Source organism: Cervus elaphus, chromosome 25 (genome assembly GCF_910594005.1).
Source record: "Cervus elaphus chromosome 25, mCerEla1.1, whole genome shotgun sequence".
In the NCBI taxonomy this organism is placed as follows: domain Eukaryota; kingdom Metazoa; phylum Chordata; class Mammalia; order Artiodactyla; family Cervidae; genus Cervus; species Cervus elaphus.
The window spans coordinates 7,209,907-7,224,131 of NC_057839.1; the positions used below are offsets into that span (position 1 = coordinate 7,209,907).

At 43.8% G+C, this 14,225-nt stretch overlaps 2 protein-coding genes across 2 annotated transcripts in view; one reads left to right on the forward strand and one right to left on the reverse strand.

Annotated features, from left to right (window-relative positions):
- FBXW11 (F-box and WD repeat domain containing 11) overlaps window positions 1–14,225 on the reverse strand; it is a 213,949-nt gene that overhangs the window by 9,639 nt on the left and 190,085 nt on the right. The gene's annotated exons all lie outside the window — the stretch shown is intronic.
- SMIM23 (small integral membrane protein 23) lies at window positions 3,008–7,965 on the forward strand. Its single transcript, XM_043887123.1, has 5 exons — window positions 3,008–3,085; window positions 5,904–6,041; window positions 7,195–7,246; window positions 7,443–7,510; window positions 7,753–7,965. The coding sequence occupies exons 1-5, from the start codon at window positions 3,008–3,010 to the stop codon at window positions 7,963–7,965; spliced, it is 549 nt and encodes a 182-aa protein (XP_043743058.1).

Here is a 14,225-nt window from a genome sequence, read left to right on the forward strand (position 1 = left end):
GCCTAATTCCCCATTCCGCGGCCCCTCCCTCTTTTCTCATCCCCTCCCTCTTCCTGCACTGGGCAACCCAGCGCTGGCTGGCGGGGGAGACTGGGAGACACCTCGCCCAGCACCCACCCTGCCCGAGCCTCCGCACAACCCGCTTCTGGGCATGCGCGCTGAGGGCCGGGAGAGATGCCTGGCTTTCCTCTCTTTTCTGCCTGCCGCAGAAAATGACCCTCAGAACTAATCCCAGAAGTTCCCCAACTCATCACTGCTCTTCAGAGCAGTTTCCTGGAAGAATTCACTGGGTTTCTAGGAAAATGTTTCCGGTTGCCTTCTCTTAACATGAATGTAACTCATTACATTCAATATGCCATAATTAGTTTAATGGGCAGTACTTGAGTGTCTGCATATTATATCTGAAACATTTCCTGGAGGTAAAACCTCAGAGGCCAGTAGCTGCCCATGAGCAAGACCATGGAGATGACACGGGTGGCCTTGTCAAGAGTTCCCAAGTGGGAGCAAGAGGTTTGAGATCTGGTCCCTTTTTTTCCAATTGGCTTAGGTAGACCCCTTTCTTCTTCTCGTCTTGAGTTTTCCCATGGAAAGGGCAGTATCTCACGGCACTCAAAACTCTGGAAGCTGGAATCAGCTCCTCAGAGTTCAGATCTCAGCCCTGCTTCTCACTAACTATGTAACTTTGAGAAAGTTGACTTAACCACTGTGAGTCTTAGTCTCCTCATCTGTAAAATGGGGATAATATTGTTTACCATCCAGAGTTGAAACAGCAATACAATGAGTCAATACATATGAAGCATTTCACATAGAGTCCTGAACTCAGTAATTTCTTGACTCATCTTAATTATGGATGATAAGAAGAAGAAGAATATGCTGAAGAAGGCGGAAGAAGAAGGGTAGAGATTGTTTGACATTTCTGGATGCCAAACTGGGATGCTCATGGAGTTGAAGAAGTAAGAAGGAATATAGCTACTTTTGATATTTCAAAAAATTTCATGGGACTCCCACATCTGCTCACCCACAATAAAACCACCAAGGATAACAAGAATGGCAACTTTCTTTGCTTTTAGCTGAAATGACATTAACCCCTTGAGGTAAACTAAAAGACTTCGGAGTTAAACAGACCTGCACTCAGACTCCTAGCAGAGTGCAGGATCTTGACTACGGAGAGCAACGGCCAGACAGGCTGCTGGCACCCATCTTGCAGGGCAGTTATGAGGATGAGATGAGATAATGTATGGACGGCACTTAGCATGGGCTCTGGAACAGAGTCGACACCTACTACAGCTAATATCCTTCCCTGGCTGCCCTGGGCCTCAGCTTCTTCACTGGTGAAATTAAAATCATACCACCTGCTTTTCTCATTCAACAAATATTTTCTGACCCAAGCACTATGAATACTTCACCAGACATAGCTCAGGGCCTCTCAGAAGCCACAGTTTGAAGTTGCTCATTTTTCATCCATTCAACAGATATTTTTACTGAACATGTAGTATGTAACAGGCTGCATGATGGGATTTAGAGATAACAATGGCTAATAAAACAGACTTAATTCCCAAATACCTACAGAATTATAGCCTGGAGAAGATGTAATAAAATAAAGTTAATGAAATACCTAGCATACAGTAGATGCTCAATGAATAAAAGTTATCTGGGTGCTAATCAGAAACTTTGTATGTGTCACTTTGGGAAAGTTAGATAATCAAAATGTTGACAATTAATGATGTCTTAATACATGGAATTTCTTTGGTAAATGGAGGTTTTTTAAAATATGAAGGGAATCCAAAGTGAAATATTTAAATATACACTTAAAATATGTATAGGACCTGTATGCTAAAACTTATAAAATGCTGATCGGAGAAAACCTAAATCAGTGGTGAGGCATACCATGTCCATAGATTGGAAGATACAACATAGTAAAGATGACAGTTCTCCCCCAAGAGATCTGTAGGTTTAATGCAATTCCTGTCAAAATGGCAGCTAGTAAGTTTTTTTTTTTAAGACAGACGTCTTATTCTAAAGTTTATATGGAAAGGCTCAGGCCATAGAAGTGCTGAAAATGATCTTGACAAAAAACAGAGTGGAGAAATCACTCTACTCAATATTAAGGCTTACTGTATAGCTACAATCAGGACAGTTGGTGTTGGTATGGGGATCAATACATAGGTCAGTGGGACGAAGCAGAGAACAAGAAATAGACCCACTCAAATATGCACAATTTATTTTTGACAAAGATGCAAAAGAAATTCAAAAGAGAAATGAAAGCATTTTTCAAAAATGATGCTGGAGCAAATGGACATCCACAGGCAAAAAAAAATTACAAACAGAAAACAGATCAGTGGTTGCCAGTCATTAGAGACAGTGAGAGAAAGGGGCATAGGAGGAGGTAGGCATCAAAGGGCAGCATAGGACCCCATAGTTTGGAAATTCTTCTGTATGGTGGTGACTATAGTGGTGGATGCACAGATCTAGCCATGTGACAGAATTATCTAGAATTTAAATACACACATAAATGAATACACCGAAACTGGGGAGACTAATAAGATTGGTAGATTGTATCCATGGCAACAGCCTATCAGAGGAACCCTGATCAGAGGATGGAACAGTCTCAGAGGAAACTGGGTAAAGGGTGTCCAGGATCTCCTACACTCTTTCTTACAACTGCATGTGAGTCTATAGTTATCTCAATAAATATTTCAGTTAAAAAATTTATCATTTTTGAATTTAAAGACTTGCATTTTATTAAAGATTTGAAAATACAGAAGAAAAAGGATCAGAAAAATCACCATCCTGAAATATAATCTTTCAGTGTGTTTCTCTTTCCAGTCTGTGTTTTTATATTTATGTGAAAACCAAGTCTGGGCTAACCATCAGGATGGTGCAGGATGGGGGCCTGACTGTCCCCACCTTCTGTGACATCAGAACTCACGGCCTGAGAGATGCTTGGTGACCAGAAGCCAGGGAGGTGGGGGTACCCTCTTCTACCCAGGCAGCCTGACCTGAGGCCATGGTGGTCCACCAGGTGGGCAGCAGGGGCCGAGTGGCAGCCGAGAGAAGGGGAAGTCGCTGCGAGGACAGGAAGCAGGTGAGGCCAGACAGGGGGACATGGCTCTCCTCCCATCTGGGCCCCCTTGGGCGTTCCAGGCAGACTGTGAGGCCCTCGGAGTCAGAGACAAGCTTTCAGCCTGACTCCCCCTAGAGCCCAACCTGGTGAAACACAGTACAGGGACTCAGGGGCTTCTTCTAGAAGCCGTTACTGATACCTTATCAGTTCTCCCACTGCCAGCAGAAGGAATGCCCCAGAAGGACTTGGGAGTCTTGTTTAGCTTCCTGTTGTATTCCGAGTGCCTAGGTTAGTGCTTGGTGCATAACAGGTGCTGAATGAATGAATAAATGAACCAAAATAAACAGGATAATATACATAAGTTAGGGAGGTCCTGGAGCTGAAATTCAAAACTCACACAGGACTTTGTCACATGGAAAATGTTAGCACTTGTGTGCACAGTCTGGGTGCACAGCCTGGTGCCTCTACTCCTCTCTCTTGCATGTCTTGACATTCCCGAGAGGCAACCGTTATGAGCTTCATTTACAAATGGGTACAGTGAGACCGGAAGGGCCAGACGGCAGAGACACAGTGGGATTTGAAACCAGGTCCACCTGGTTCCAGAACCCTTAGCAAGGTGACGCTGCACTGCACTGCCTGCCAGGTGGGGAAGCGAGGGGAAGACGGACAAGGCGGCGGGGACGGTCAGCCGGGCACTGAACACGGCGGAAAGGGGCAGGATTTTATTCCAAGATTACTAAGCAGCCATTGCAGGGTTTAAGCAGAGCAATACATGACTGATCTATAAATGTTTTCAAAAGATTTGTTCACTTATATACTTAATACACCTTTTGACTTCTTTACTCTGGACCTCACTGCAAGATGGAGGCCTTGTGGGGCTCCGGCTGTGCTGCAGTTTTTGCTAAAAAGTGTTCCTCTAATAACCTTAGGAATGCTCCTTCTAGAACAGTCACGTAAGCTCTGTGGTCCGGGGCAGGCTGACACTCTCATTGCCCTCCGAGAGCGTCACACAGCCCCTTCACATAATGAAGGCTCCGGTGAGTCCTGCATCAAGGAGACCCACGTAACCTTACCACAGTGTTTCCCAAACCAATTCAACTACAGAGGCCCCGCTTTTGCGTTCTTGAAAGACCTTATAGCATATATCAAATTCCATTTTACAGGGACTTTTGTAGGGGATGTGGGTTCAACCCCTGGTCGGGGAACTAAGATCCCACATGCTAAGTGGTGCAGTCCAAAAACAAAGTTTAAAAAAATCCATTTTACAAATGAATAAACTGAGGCTCAGAAAGAAGAAATGATTTGGCTCAGACTCCACAACAGCACAAGAGAAGGACTAAAACTTAATTTTAGTCCATTTTCCCTGCTTTTGACTTCACTCAGTACAAAAAACAACCAAACAAAAAGCCAACTTAGCAGCAAGCATGCAGATCAAGACATCATCCTGTAAAGCACATTGACAGAGGAATAGTTAAAGACATAGAAGAATGTCCAGACCACAGAATGTCCATCAGCCATTATAAAGAATGAATCAGTCTATGTTCTTAGATAGGGTTTCTTTGGTGGCTCAGTGGTAAGGAATTCACCTGCAATGCAGGAGACATAAGTTTGATCCCTGGATCGGGAAGATCCCCTGGAGAAGGAACTGGCAACCCACTCCAGTATTCTTGCCTGGGAAATCTCATGAACAGAGGAACTTGGCAGGCTACAGTCCAAGGAGTCGCGAAAAAGTCAGATACAACTTAGCAAGTAAACAACAACAACATGTTCTTAGATAGTCTCAGGGAATATTGTTAAGAAAAGAAAAAAGTGCCCTAATCTACAATGATTTCACATTGGGTGTCCACACCCAGGCAGTTCCTACCCAGATCAAAGTACAGAGCATTTCCAAGACTCCTCCAAGGCCCCTCCCAGCTCATACCCCATAACCACGGTTCTGAGTTCTAGAATCACAAATGAGTTTTGCACATCCCTGAATTTCATGAATTCATGGAGTAGAATCAGTGTGCCGCTTCATGTCTGGCTTTTTTCACTTCTAGTGTGTCTGTGAGATTCGGTCACATTGTTACTATGCAAATTTATTTTTATTTTTAAAGTTAACAGCAATTACAATGCTGCTAGTATATATATTTTTAAAAACTATCCAGGAAAGAAACAAGTTATGCAAATCTCTTTATCTTCTTTGTTTGTGGTAGCCAGTCTAAATCTTACTTCACAAACTGAGTTACATAAGGAACGTATTATTTCAAGTCAAATTAAATCAGATTCAACCCACATCTAGTGAGTTGGGAGGAAAGTCAATGTCGGTCACTACTGTCTCTGCCTGAATCCTCTCTCCCTTCTGTTTGCCTCACTTGGTCACTGTCCCAACTCACACTGTCTGTTGAAAACAGGAGTCTCTAAATATCCTGTGCTGAGACCTCCCAGCCACACCAGGAGGCCATCAGGAGAGGGTGCCAGGCCCTTCCCCGACTCAGATTCCCCTTCCACCTTCGCCCACCTCTCCAAAAGGCTCTCTCACTTTTCTCCCTCCCTGATCCTGTCATGCCCACCAAAATCTCCTAAATTATCTTGGACTGACCCAAGTGCCAGGGAGCAACATTGTCTTCAGGGAAGCCATTTCATTCCTGCACCAAAGCCCCAAGGGGTAGACTTTCATTTCCAGCCTTCATACAGTAACTGGGGCCAAACTGGCCCTCACAGTCATTGTAAGCAGCCATAAAATTAACAAAAATATACAAAGCAACTATTTTCAGGTGAGGGCAAAGGACAGTACAAAAGTACAATCGCTGAGGGAAAAAAAAAAAGGACGGTTGCATCAAGTCTTTCTCCACAATAGGTGCGCCAAGAGCTAGGGGGCATGCAGAGCCCAGCATTCCTGCTGAGCTGCAGAGTCCGGCGGCCGGAGCTGCCGGCCTCTGGAGGACAAGGCCTTGGAGAGAAAGAAGGGCTGTGTGCTGACGGCACCCCGGCCCAGGTGGGGATCGCCACGCTCCTCGGGTGTGGGCCGGGATGTGCACGCAAAGGATTACCCTACCCATGGCTTACCAGGGGGCAGCTGCTCTGGGGCTGACAGCAGAGATACTGGAAACCCACTTGTGCTGGGGGTAGATGGAATTCTGAGCCAGCTAGAACCAAGAAACTCCTTCACACCACGGGCATCCATTTGAGAGCACGCATATCACACATGTACCTGTACGCACACACACATTCTATATTCATACACTACAATGTTACTCATCAATAACCCCAAACCCCAAAACAGGCAGATGAATCAGAAGCATTATGTTGAGTAAAAGCAGCTCAACAAAAAGAATGTGATGTGTGACTGCACTGATGTGAGGTTACAGGACAGACAAACTGGGTGACAGAGAGCAGATGAGCTGTTCCCTGCTTCACGGTCGGGGGAGGAGGAAGTTGGCCACAAAAGCACATAAAAGAATTTTCTAGGATGATGGAAATGTTCTATATCTTCACTGGGGTGATACTCCACATGTATGTAGTAGTAGGTGTGTGTTCAGTCATGTTCCAACTCTTTGCAACCCCCATGGACTGCCAGGCTCCTCTGTTCATGGGATTTTCCAGGCAAGAATACTGGAGTGGGTTGCCATTTCCTTCGCCAGAGGACCTTCCTAACCCAGGGATCGAATCTGTATCTCTTGCATTGGCTAGTGGATTCTTTACCTCTGAGCCACCTGGGAAGCCCGCAAGTACAGACGTAGTTCAGCCACTAAGTCGCTTCGATTGTTTGCGACCCCATGGACTGAGTACAGACATTATGGTGCATGTAAAACGTGCATTTTATCATATGTGAATTACACCACAATAACGTTGACTTTTTTAAAGAGCATTTAGAACAAACAAACAAAAATAAATAAATGGCAAAAGTGAGGCAAATAATGGAAGAAAAGGTAAGCCTTCCTTCTCACCAGGGACAAAGGAGGGAAAATACTGATGAAATGTCAGCGGGTCGCCCTGTTATCTAACCCCGTGGTGTTGCGGGTTTTGTAGCAAGCACGTGTGACTCAGATAAATAGAAAAAGTGGATCCCCATTCCTAGCCCTCTGTGAGGGAGGCAGGGGTGCTCATCTACCCTCCAGGAACTCATCTCCTCCTCTTCTTGCCCCCAGACGCTGTTGGCATTGCTGGTCCTGGTGCTCTATGTGGGCACAGGAATATCAGGTGAGCCCTGTGGAGTGGGAGGAGGGAGGAGCCAAGAGCACACAGAGTCGGAGCATAATCCGAAGCTGGTTGACACCGAGGGGACCTCCGCAGCTCGCCTCTCCCACCCTCTTCATCCCCCTGGGATGACCAGCCAAATGTATTCCAACTCCTGCTACTTTACCTTAGTAAGAGGTGGTGGTTGTACCTGTTTCAGGAAGAAGTTGGGAGGTGTCAGAAAGGATCAGAGAATGTAACTACCCCCAGAATCCTGTGACTTCCCAGGTAACATATTCAAGAAGGGACCTTAAGCTTGGCTGAGGACGTCTGAGAAGGCTTTCTGTAGGTGTCATTGATGAACTGGGTCTTGAAGGCTAGGTAGGAGTGGGTCTGGTAGAGAAGGTGGGGATGCGTACTTGGGGCAGAAGGAAAGCACAACAAAGGCTCGGGGAGCTTGTAGAAACCAGCACAGCAAGAGAGGTCTACTGGAGAATGCTCAAGATACAACCTTGGTGTCTGCCTTTTAGGTGTTTGAATACCAGACCAGCGACTCCCCAGAAGAGCCGATCAAGGTCATGAGGACCTGGTTGAAAGAGAACTTGCATGTTTTCTTGGAGAAGCTAGAGAAAGAGGTGCAAGAGCTGGAGCGGCTGGTACGGGACCTGGAGGAATGGCTGGATGCCCTCCTGGGAGAGGGGCACCCGGAGGACCTCTGCTCCACCGTCAGAAATCACCTGTGAGGGCAAGGGCTGGGACCTAGGCAGGAGGCCAAGTGGAGAAGGGAGTGAATATTCCAGGAGTTCCTCTAAGGAGTGGCACTTGAAGTTCAAGGCAGCCAAGAAAATAAAACAGTTGAGACACAAAAACTGTTGGCACCACGGCTGGTCCATGAGGTGGCACTAGTGGTGAAGAACCAGCGCCAAGGCAGGAGACAGAAGAGATGTGGGTTCGATCCCCGGGGCGGGAAGATCCTCTGGAGGAGGAAATGGCAACCCACTCCAGTATTCTTGCCTGGAAAATTCCATGGACGGAGGAGCCTGGCGGGCTACAGGCCCTGGGGTGGCATGGAGTCGGTCGGGGCTGAGCAGCAGGGCTGAGGCACGCAAGCTAGGACCAGGTGAGACACCCTCCCGCGGGGCAGGACTCTGGGACAGCAGCCTGAGGGCCAGCCACACGGGCAGGACCCTCCCCCACTTCCCTGAGTCACCGCACAACGTTCCTCCGCCTCTCTGAGACAACACTGTCTCATTGTAAGGATCCAGGAAACAAACTGCTTCACAGGGTTCCAGTGGGATGAAACGTGTGTCTATACTGCGTGTTTGCCACACAACAGGTGCCTGACAAACAGTTCTTCCTTTTTCACACTCCTTTTCCTTCCTCCTTAGAAGTTGGCAGGAGGATGCTGATCTGGAGTATAGAGATAGTGTATGGCAACTCAATCTTCTGACACTACCGGTATTAGCATAAGTTTTCAGAGCCCTTCTGGAGGGCAAACTGGTGAGAGCTATCAAATTCACAGACGCATTTATCCCTTGACCCAGCCATCACTTCAGGGATGTATCGCATATACATATGTGCACATTGTGAAACTGCACACTTCATTTCTAAAACCAAACAAGCAGAAAAAAAGGAACAGCCCAAGTGAAAATGACATCAGCAGAGGGCACTGGCAAGTAACAGGACATCCAAACAATGAGATCCGCTATAGCGGTGAAAGAGAATGGGGAGGCTTTCCTACTGATGAGGAAATGCATGCAAGATGTGTCATTAAAGAAACAAGGATCTACATTTTATTGCTGATGATGACGCAGTTGTGATTGAATATGGACAAAAATTCTAGATGGATACCACAGAGGGGGAGGCTGGGGGGAGTTGAATCGAGGCAAATGCATGACAAGAAAGGGACAGCACTTTCCATTGCTTACTCTCACTTTCCAGTTTTCAAACTATGTGAATGTTTTGCCCATTCAAATATTTCTTAAATAAAATTATCGACTATTTTGCTTGCAGACAAGGACTGGAATACAGGGTGTATATGCAAAAATAATAATATCACTGGGCTTCCCAGGTGGCTCACTGGTAAAGAATCCACCTGCCAATGCAGGAGACACAGGTTCAATCCCTGGGTTGGGAAGATCCCCTAGTAAAGGAAATTACAACCCACTCCAGTATTCTTTTTTTTTTTTTTTTTTATTAGTTGGAGGCTAATTACTTCACAACATTTCAATGGGTTTTGTCATACATTGACATGAATCAGCCATAGAGTTACACGCATTCCCCATCCCGATCCCCCCTCCCACCTCCCTCTCCATCCCATCCCTCTGAGTCTTCCCAGTGCACCAGGCCCGAGCACTTGTCTCATGCATCCAGCCTGGGCTGGTGATCTGTTTCACCATAGATAGTATACATGCTGTTCTTTTGAAACATCCCACCCTCGCCTTCTCCCACAGAGTCTAAAAGTCTGTTCTGTACATCTGTGTCTCTTTTTCTGTTTTGCATATAGGGTTATCATTACCATCTTTCTAAATTCCATATATATGTGTTAGTATACTGTAATGTTCTTTATCTTTCTGGCTTACTTCACTCTGTATAATGGGCTCCAGTTTCATCCATCTCATTAGAACTGAGTCAAATGAATTCTTTTTAATGGCTGAGTAATATTCCATGGTGTATATGTACCACAGCTTCCTTATCCATTCATCTGCTGATGGGCATCTAGGTTGCTTCCATGTCCTGGCTATTATAAACAGTGCTGCGATGAACATTGGGGTGCACGTGTCTCTTTCAGATCTGGTTTCCTCAGTGTGTATGCCCAGAAGTGGGATTGCTGGGTCATAGGGCAGTTCTATTTCCAGTTTTTTAAGAAATCTCCACACTGTTTTCCATAGCTGCTGTACTAGTTTGCATTCCCACCAACAGTGTAAGAGGGTTCCCTTTTCTCCACACCCTCTCCAGCATTTATTGCTTGTAGACTTTTGGATAGCAGCCATCCTGACTGGCATGTAATGGTACCTCATTGTGGTTTTGATTTGCATTTCTCTGATAATGAGAGATGTTGAGCATCTTTTCATGTGTTTGTTAGCCATCTGTATGTCTTCTTTGGAGAAATGTCTGTTTAGTTCTTTGGCCCATTTTTTGACTGGGTCATTTATTTTTCTGGAATTGAGCTGCAGGAGTTGCTTGTATATTTTTGAGATTAATCCTTTGTCTGTTGCTTCATTTGCTATTATTTTCTCCCAATCAGAGGGCTGTCTTTTCACCTTGCTTATAGTTTCCTTTGTAGTGCAAAAGCTTTTAAGTTTCATTAGGTCCCATTTGTTTAGTTTTGCTTTTATTTCCAATATTCTGGGAGGTGGGTCATAGAGGGTCTTGCTGTGATTTATGTCGGAGAGTGTTTTGCCTATGTTCTCCTCTAGGAGTTTTATAGTTTCTGGTCTTACATTTAGATCTTTAATCCATTTTGAGTTTATTTTTGTGTATGGTGTTAGAAAGTGTTCTAGTTTCATTCTTTTACAAGCGGTTGACCAGTTTTCCCAGCACCACTTGTTAAAGAGGTTGTCTTTTTTCCATTGTATATCCTTGCCTCCTTTGTCGAAGATAAGGTGTCCATAGGTTCGTGGATTTATCTCTGGGCTTTCTATTCTGTTCCATTGATCTATATTTCTGTCTTTGTGCCAGTACCATACTGTCTTGATGACTGTGGCTTTGTAGTAGAGTCTGAAGTCAGGCAGGTTGATTCCTCCAGTTCCATTCTTCTTTCTCAAGATTACTTTGGCTATTCGAGGTTTTTTGTATTTCCATACAAATTGTGAAATTATTTGTTCTAGTTCTGTGAAAAATACCGTTGGTAGCTTGATACGGATTGCATTGAATCTATAGATTGCTTTGGGTAGAATAGCCATTTTGACAATATTGATTCTTCCAATCCATGAACACAGTATGTTTCTCCATCTGTTTGTGTCCTCTTTGATTTCTTTCATCAGTGTTTTATAGTTTTCTATGTATAGGTCTTTTGTTTCTTTAGGTAGATATACTCCTAAGTATTTTATTCTTTTTGTTGCAATGGTGAATGGTATTGTTTCCTTAATTTCTCTTTCTGTTTTTTCATTGTTAGTATATAGGAATGCAAGGGATTTCTGTGTGTTAATTTTATATCCTGCAACTTTACTATATTCATTGATTAGCTCTAGTAATTTTCTGGAAGAGTCTTTAGGGTTTTCTATGTAGAGGATCATGTCATCTGCAAACAGCGAGAGTTTCACTTCTTCTTTTCCTATCTGGATTCCTTTTACTTCTTTTTCTGCTCTGATTGCTGTGGCCAAAACTTCCAACACTATGTTGAATAGTAGTGGTGAGAGTGGACACCCTTGTCTTGTTCCTGATTTCAGGGGAAATGCTTTTAATTTTTCACCATTGAGGGTGATGCTTGCTGTAGGTTTGTCATATATAGCTTTTATTATGTTGAGGTATGTTCCTTCTATTCCTGCTTTCTGGAGAGTTTTAATCATAAATGGATGTTGAATTTTGTCAAAGGCTTTCTCTGCCCACTCCAGTATTCTTGCCTGGAAAATCCCATGGACAGAATGGACCGGCAGGCTACAGTCCATGGGGTTGCAAAGGAGTGAGATATGACAGCAACTGAACAACAACAATAGCACCATGATAAAATTATGAGTGACTTAAAATTTTTTTTTTGTCTGTGCCCCACAGCACAGCTTGCAGGATCCTAGCTCCCTAACCAGGGATCGAACCCGGGCCCCCTGCATTGGAAGCGCAGAGTCCTAACTGCTGGACTGCCAGGGAATTTCCCATTTTTTTTAAAGTAGTGCCATGAGAGAACCTCTGCCTTTTGATTATTTTGATTAAGCAATGAGAATGTTTGTCTAAGATTTTCCCTTTTTCTCTTGACTTCCAGGAAGCTCAGAGGTTAGTGTCTTTTAATGGAATTATAACTGCCTTACCTTTTTTAGGTTATTTATTTCCCTCTTCTTATGTTTTTTTATTTTAATGGAATTGTTATATATCTGCCAATTATTGGGACCACCTCAAATTGTTGGGAAGTCATAAGGGTTCCAATTAAAATAATCTCAGAGGATATCTGACTTACAAGGAAAGACATAGCAATCCATATGCCGGAGGGAATGAATCAACTGTCATCTGGGTTGGGAAAAGTCTTTGCAAATTATGGTCACAGGGTGGCCAGGGATGAGAACCAGGATTTGTGTTTTCTCATTGCAGCTATTTCATCCAGAGTTGTACGTAAAAGAGCTGATTGATATTTCCTTTCATTTATGTTTACTATTACCATACAAGTTGTAGTTACAGATCAAAATTACGTACGTTCTCCATGTACTTTAAAGGGTTCTCAGGCAGAAATTTTACTACATAGAGATTTAGCCTGGAGGCTCCCCAGGTAGCTCAGTGGTGCCAACGCAGGAGACACGAGAGATGTGGGTTCAATCCTTGCATCAGGAAGATCCCCTGGAGGAGGAAATGTCAACCCACTCCAGTATTCTTGCCTGGAGAATCCCCATGGACAGAGAAGCCTGGTGAGCTACAGTCCATAGGGTCACAAAGAGTCACACAGGACTTAGCAACTAAACAACAACTAATTTCAGCCTAAGGCATATTTTATATTCTAGCCCCTAACCAAGTTGTAATTCTATTAAATATTGCATCTGTAATATATAGTGTATAGAGAGAGATGTATATGTTTATATGATATTTATATAGTATTTATATTTATATATAAAAGATCGGTTAGATGTTTGTGTATGTGATTTGGGGGATATGTGGGGAAAAAAAGTAAATAGAGCCTAGATCCTGGTGATGGCCTTAGTGGATAAGTCATATCCAACCCCTGCAGCCCTATGGACTGTATCCTGTCAGGCTCCTCTCTCCATGGGATTTTCCTGACCCAGGGATCTAACCCAGGTCTCCTGCCCTGCAGGCGGACTCTTTACCGACTGAGCCACCAGGGACGCCAACATATACACACTACTGTATATGAAACAGATAACTAATGAGGACCCACGGTCCAGCATGGGAACTCTAGTCAGTATTTGGTCATAACCTATATGGGAAAAGAATCTAAAAAAAGAAAGGAGATATATATATATATATATATATATATATATATATATATATATATATGTGTGTGTGTATATATAAATATATATAAAACTGATTCATTTTGCTGTACCCCTGAAACTAACACAACATTGTAAATCAACCATATTCCAATAAAAATTTCTTTAAAAAGAAAGAAATATTGACTGGACCATGCATCCACCAGCCACTGGTGAATGAGATATTTAAAGCTAATGGTGAAAACAAATGAAAAAACAAATCAGAAAAGTCAGTACAAGGCAATTTCAGAGAATAATAAATATGAGTGGAAACAAGACCACATAGCAAATCACTGTAGTTCCAGGTGGAAATGAAGATTTGGCATGGGGGAGAAGTGCCCAGAATCAGGATGCATTCTGAAAGTGTGATCAGCAGGACGTGCTGATGGATGAGAGTGTGGGAGAAGGTCTAGTTAGCCGCTTGCCAGGCCTCAGGACTGCCTCTCTTTTCAGCAGAGGGACCTGAGCCATGAGTCAGGGCAAGAGGGAAGAGACAGGCTCGGTCTGGTTAAAGGGAAAGTAGCCAGTTGGAAAAATGTCATGCCACTTAAGTACCCATATTTCTTCCCTTTGTCTCAGACACCTGGAAAATGAGGTCAGCATCACAAGAATTAAAAGCTTTTAATTAATTTTAATTGATGGTTCTCCCCTACATCTCTCTTTTACTCAATAGATTTGGCAGCCTTCCTCACATTCCCCCAGGCTCTTCTCTTTGGCTAACACTGATTCATTCTACTTTTTTAATTGATTTGTCTTACTGGTTTTGGTCATCTTCTTTTCTGTTCTTTCACTTTATGTATATTATATAATGGGAAAGGAAAACCACAATCACTCAGATAGTTAATGTTTCAAAGATAAGAATCTGATCATCT

Coding starts and splice junctions, on each gene's coding strand:
- SMIM23 (XM_043887123.1), top strand. CDS start 3,008: ATGGTGGTCCACCAGGTGGGCAGCAGGGGCCGAGTGGCAGCCGAGAGA. Junction 6,042..7,194: donor CTGACGGCACCCCGGCCCAG/GTGGGGATCGCC, acceptor TCTTGCCCCCAG/ACGCTGTTGGCATTGCTGGT. Junction 7,511..7,752: donor AGAATCCTGTGACTTCCCAG/GTAACATATTCA, acceptor TCTGCCTTTTAG/GTGTTTGAATACCAGACCAG.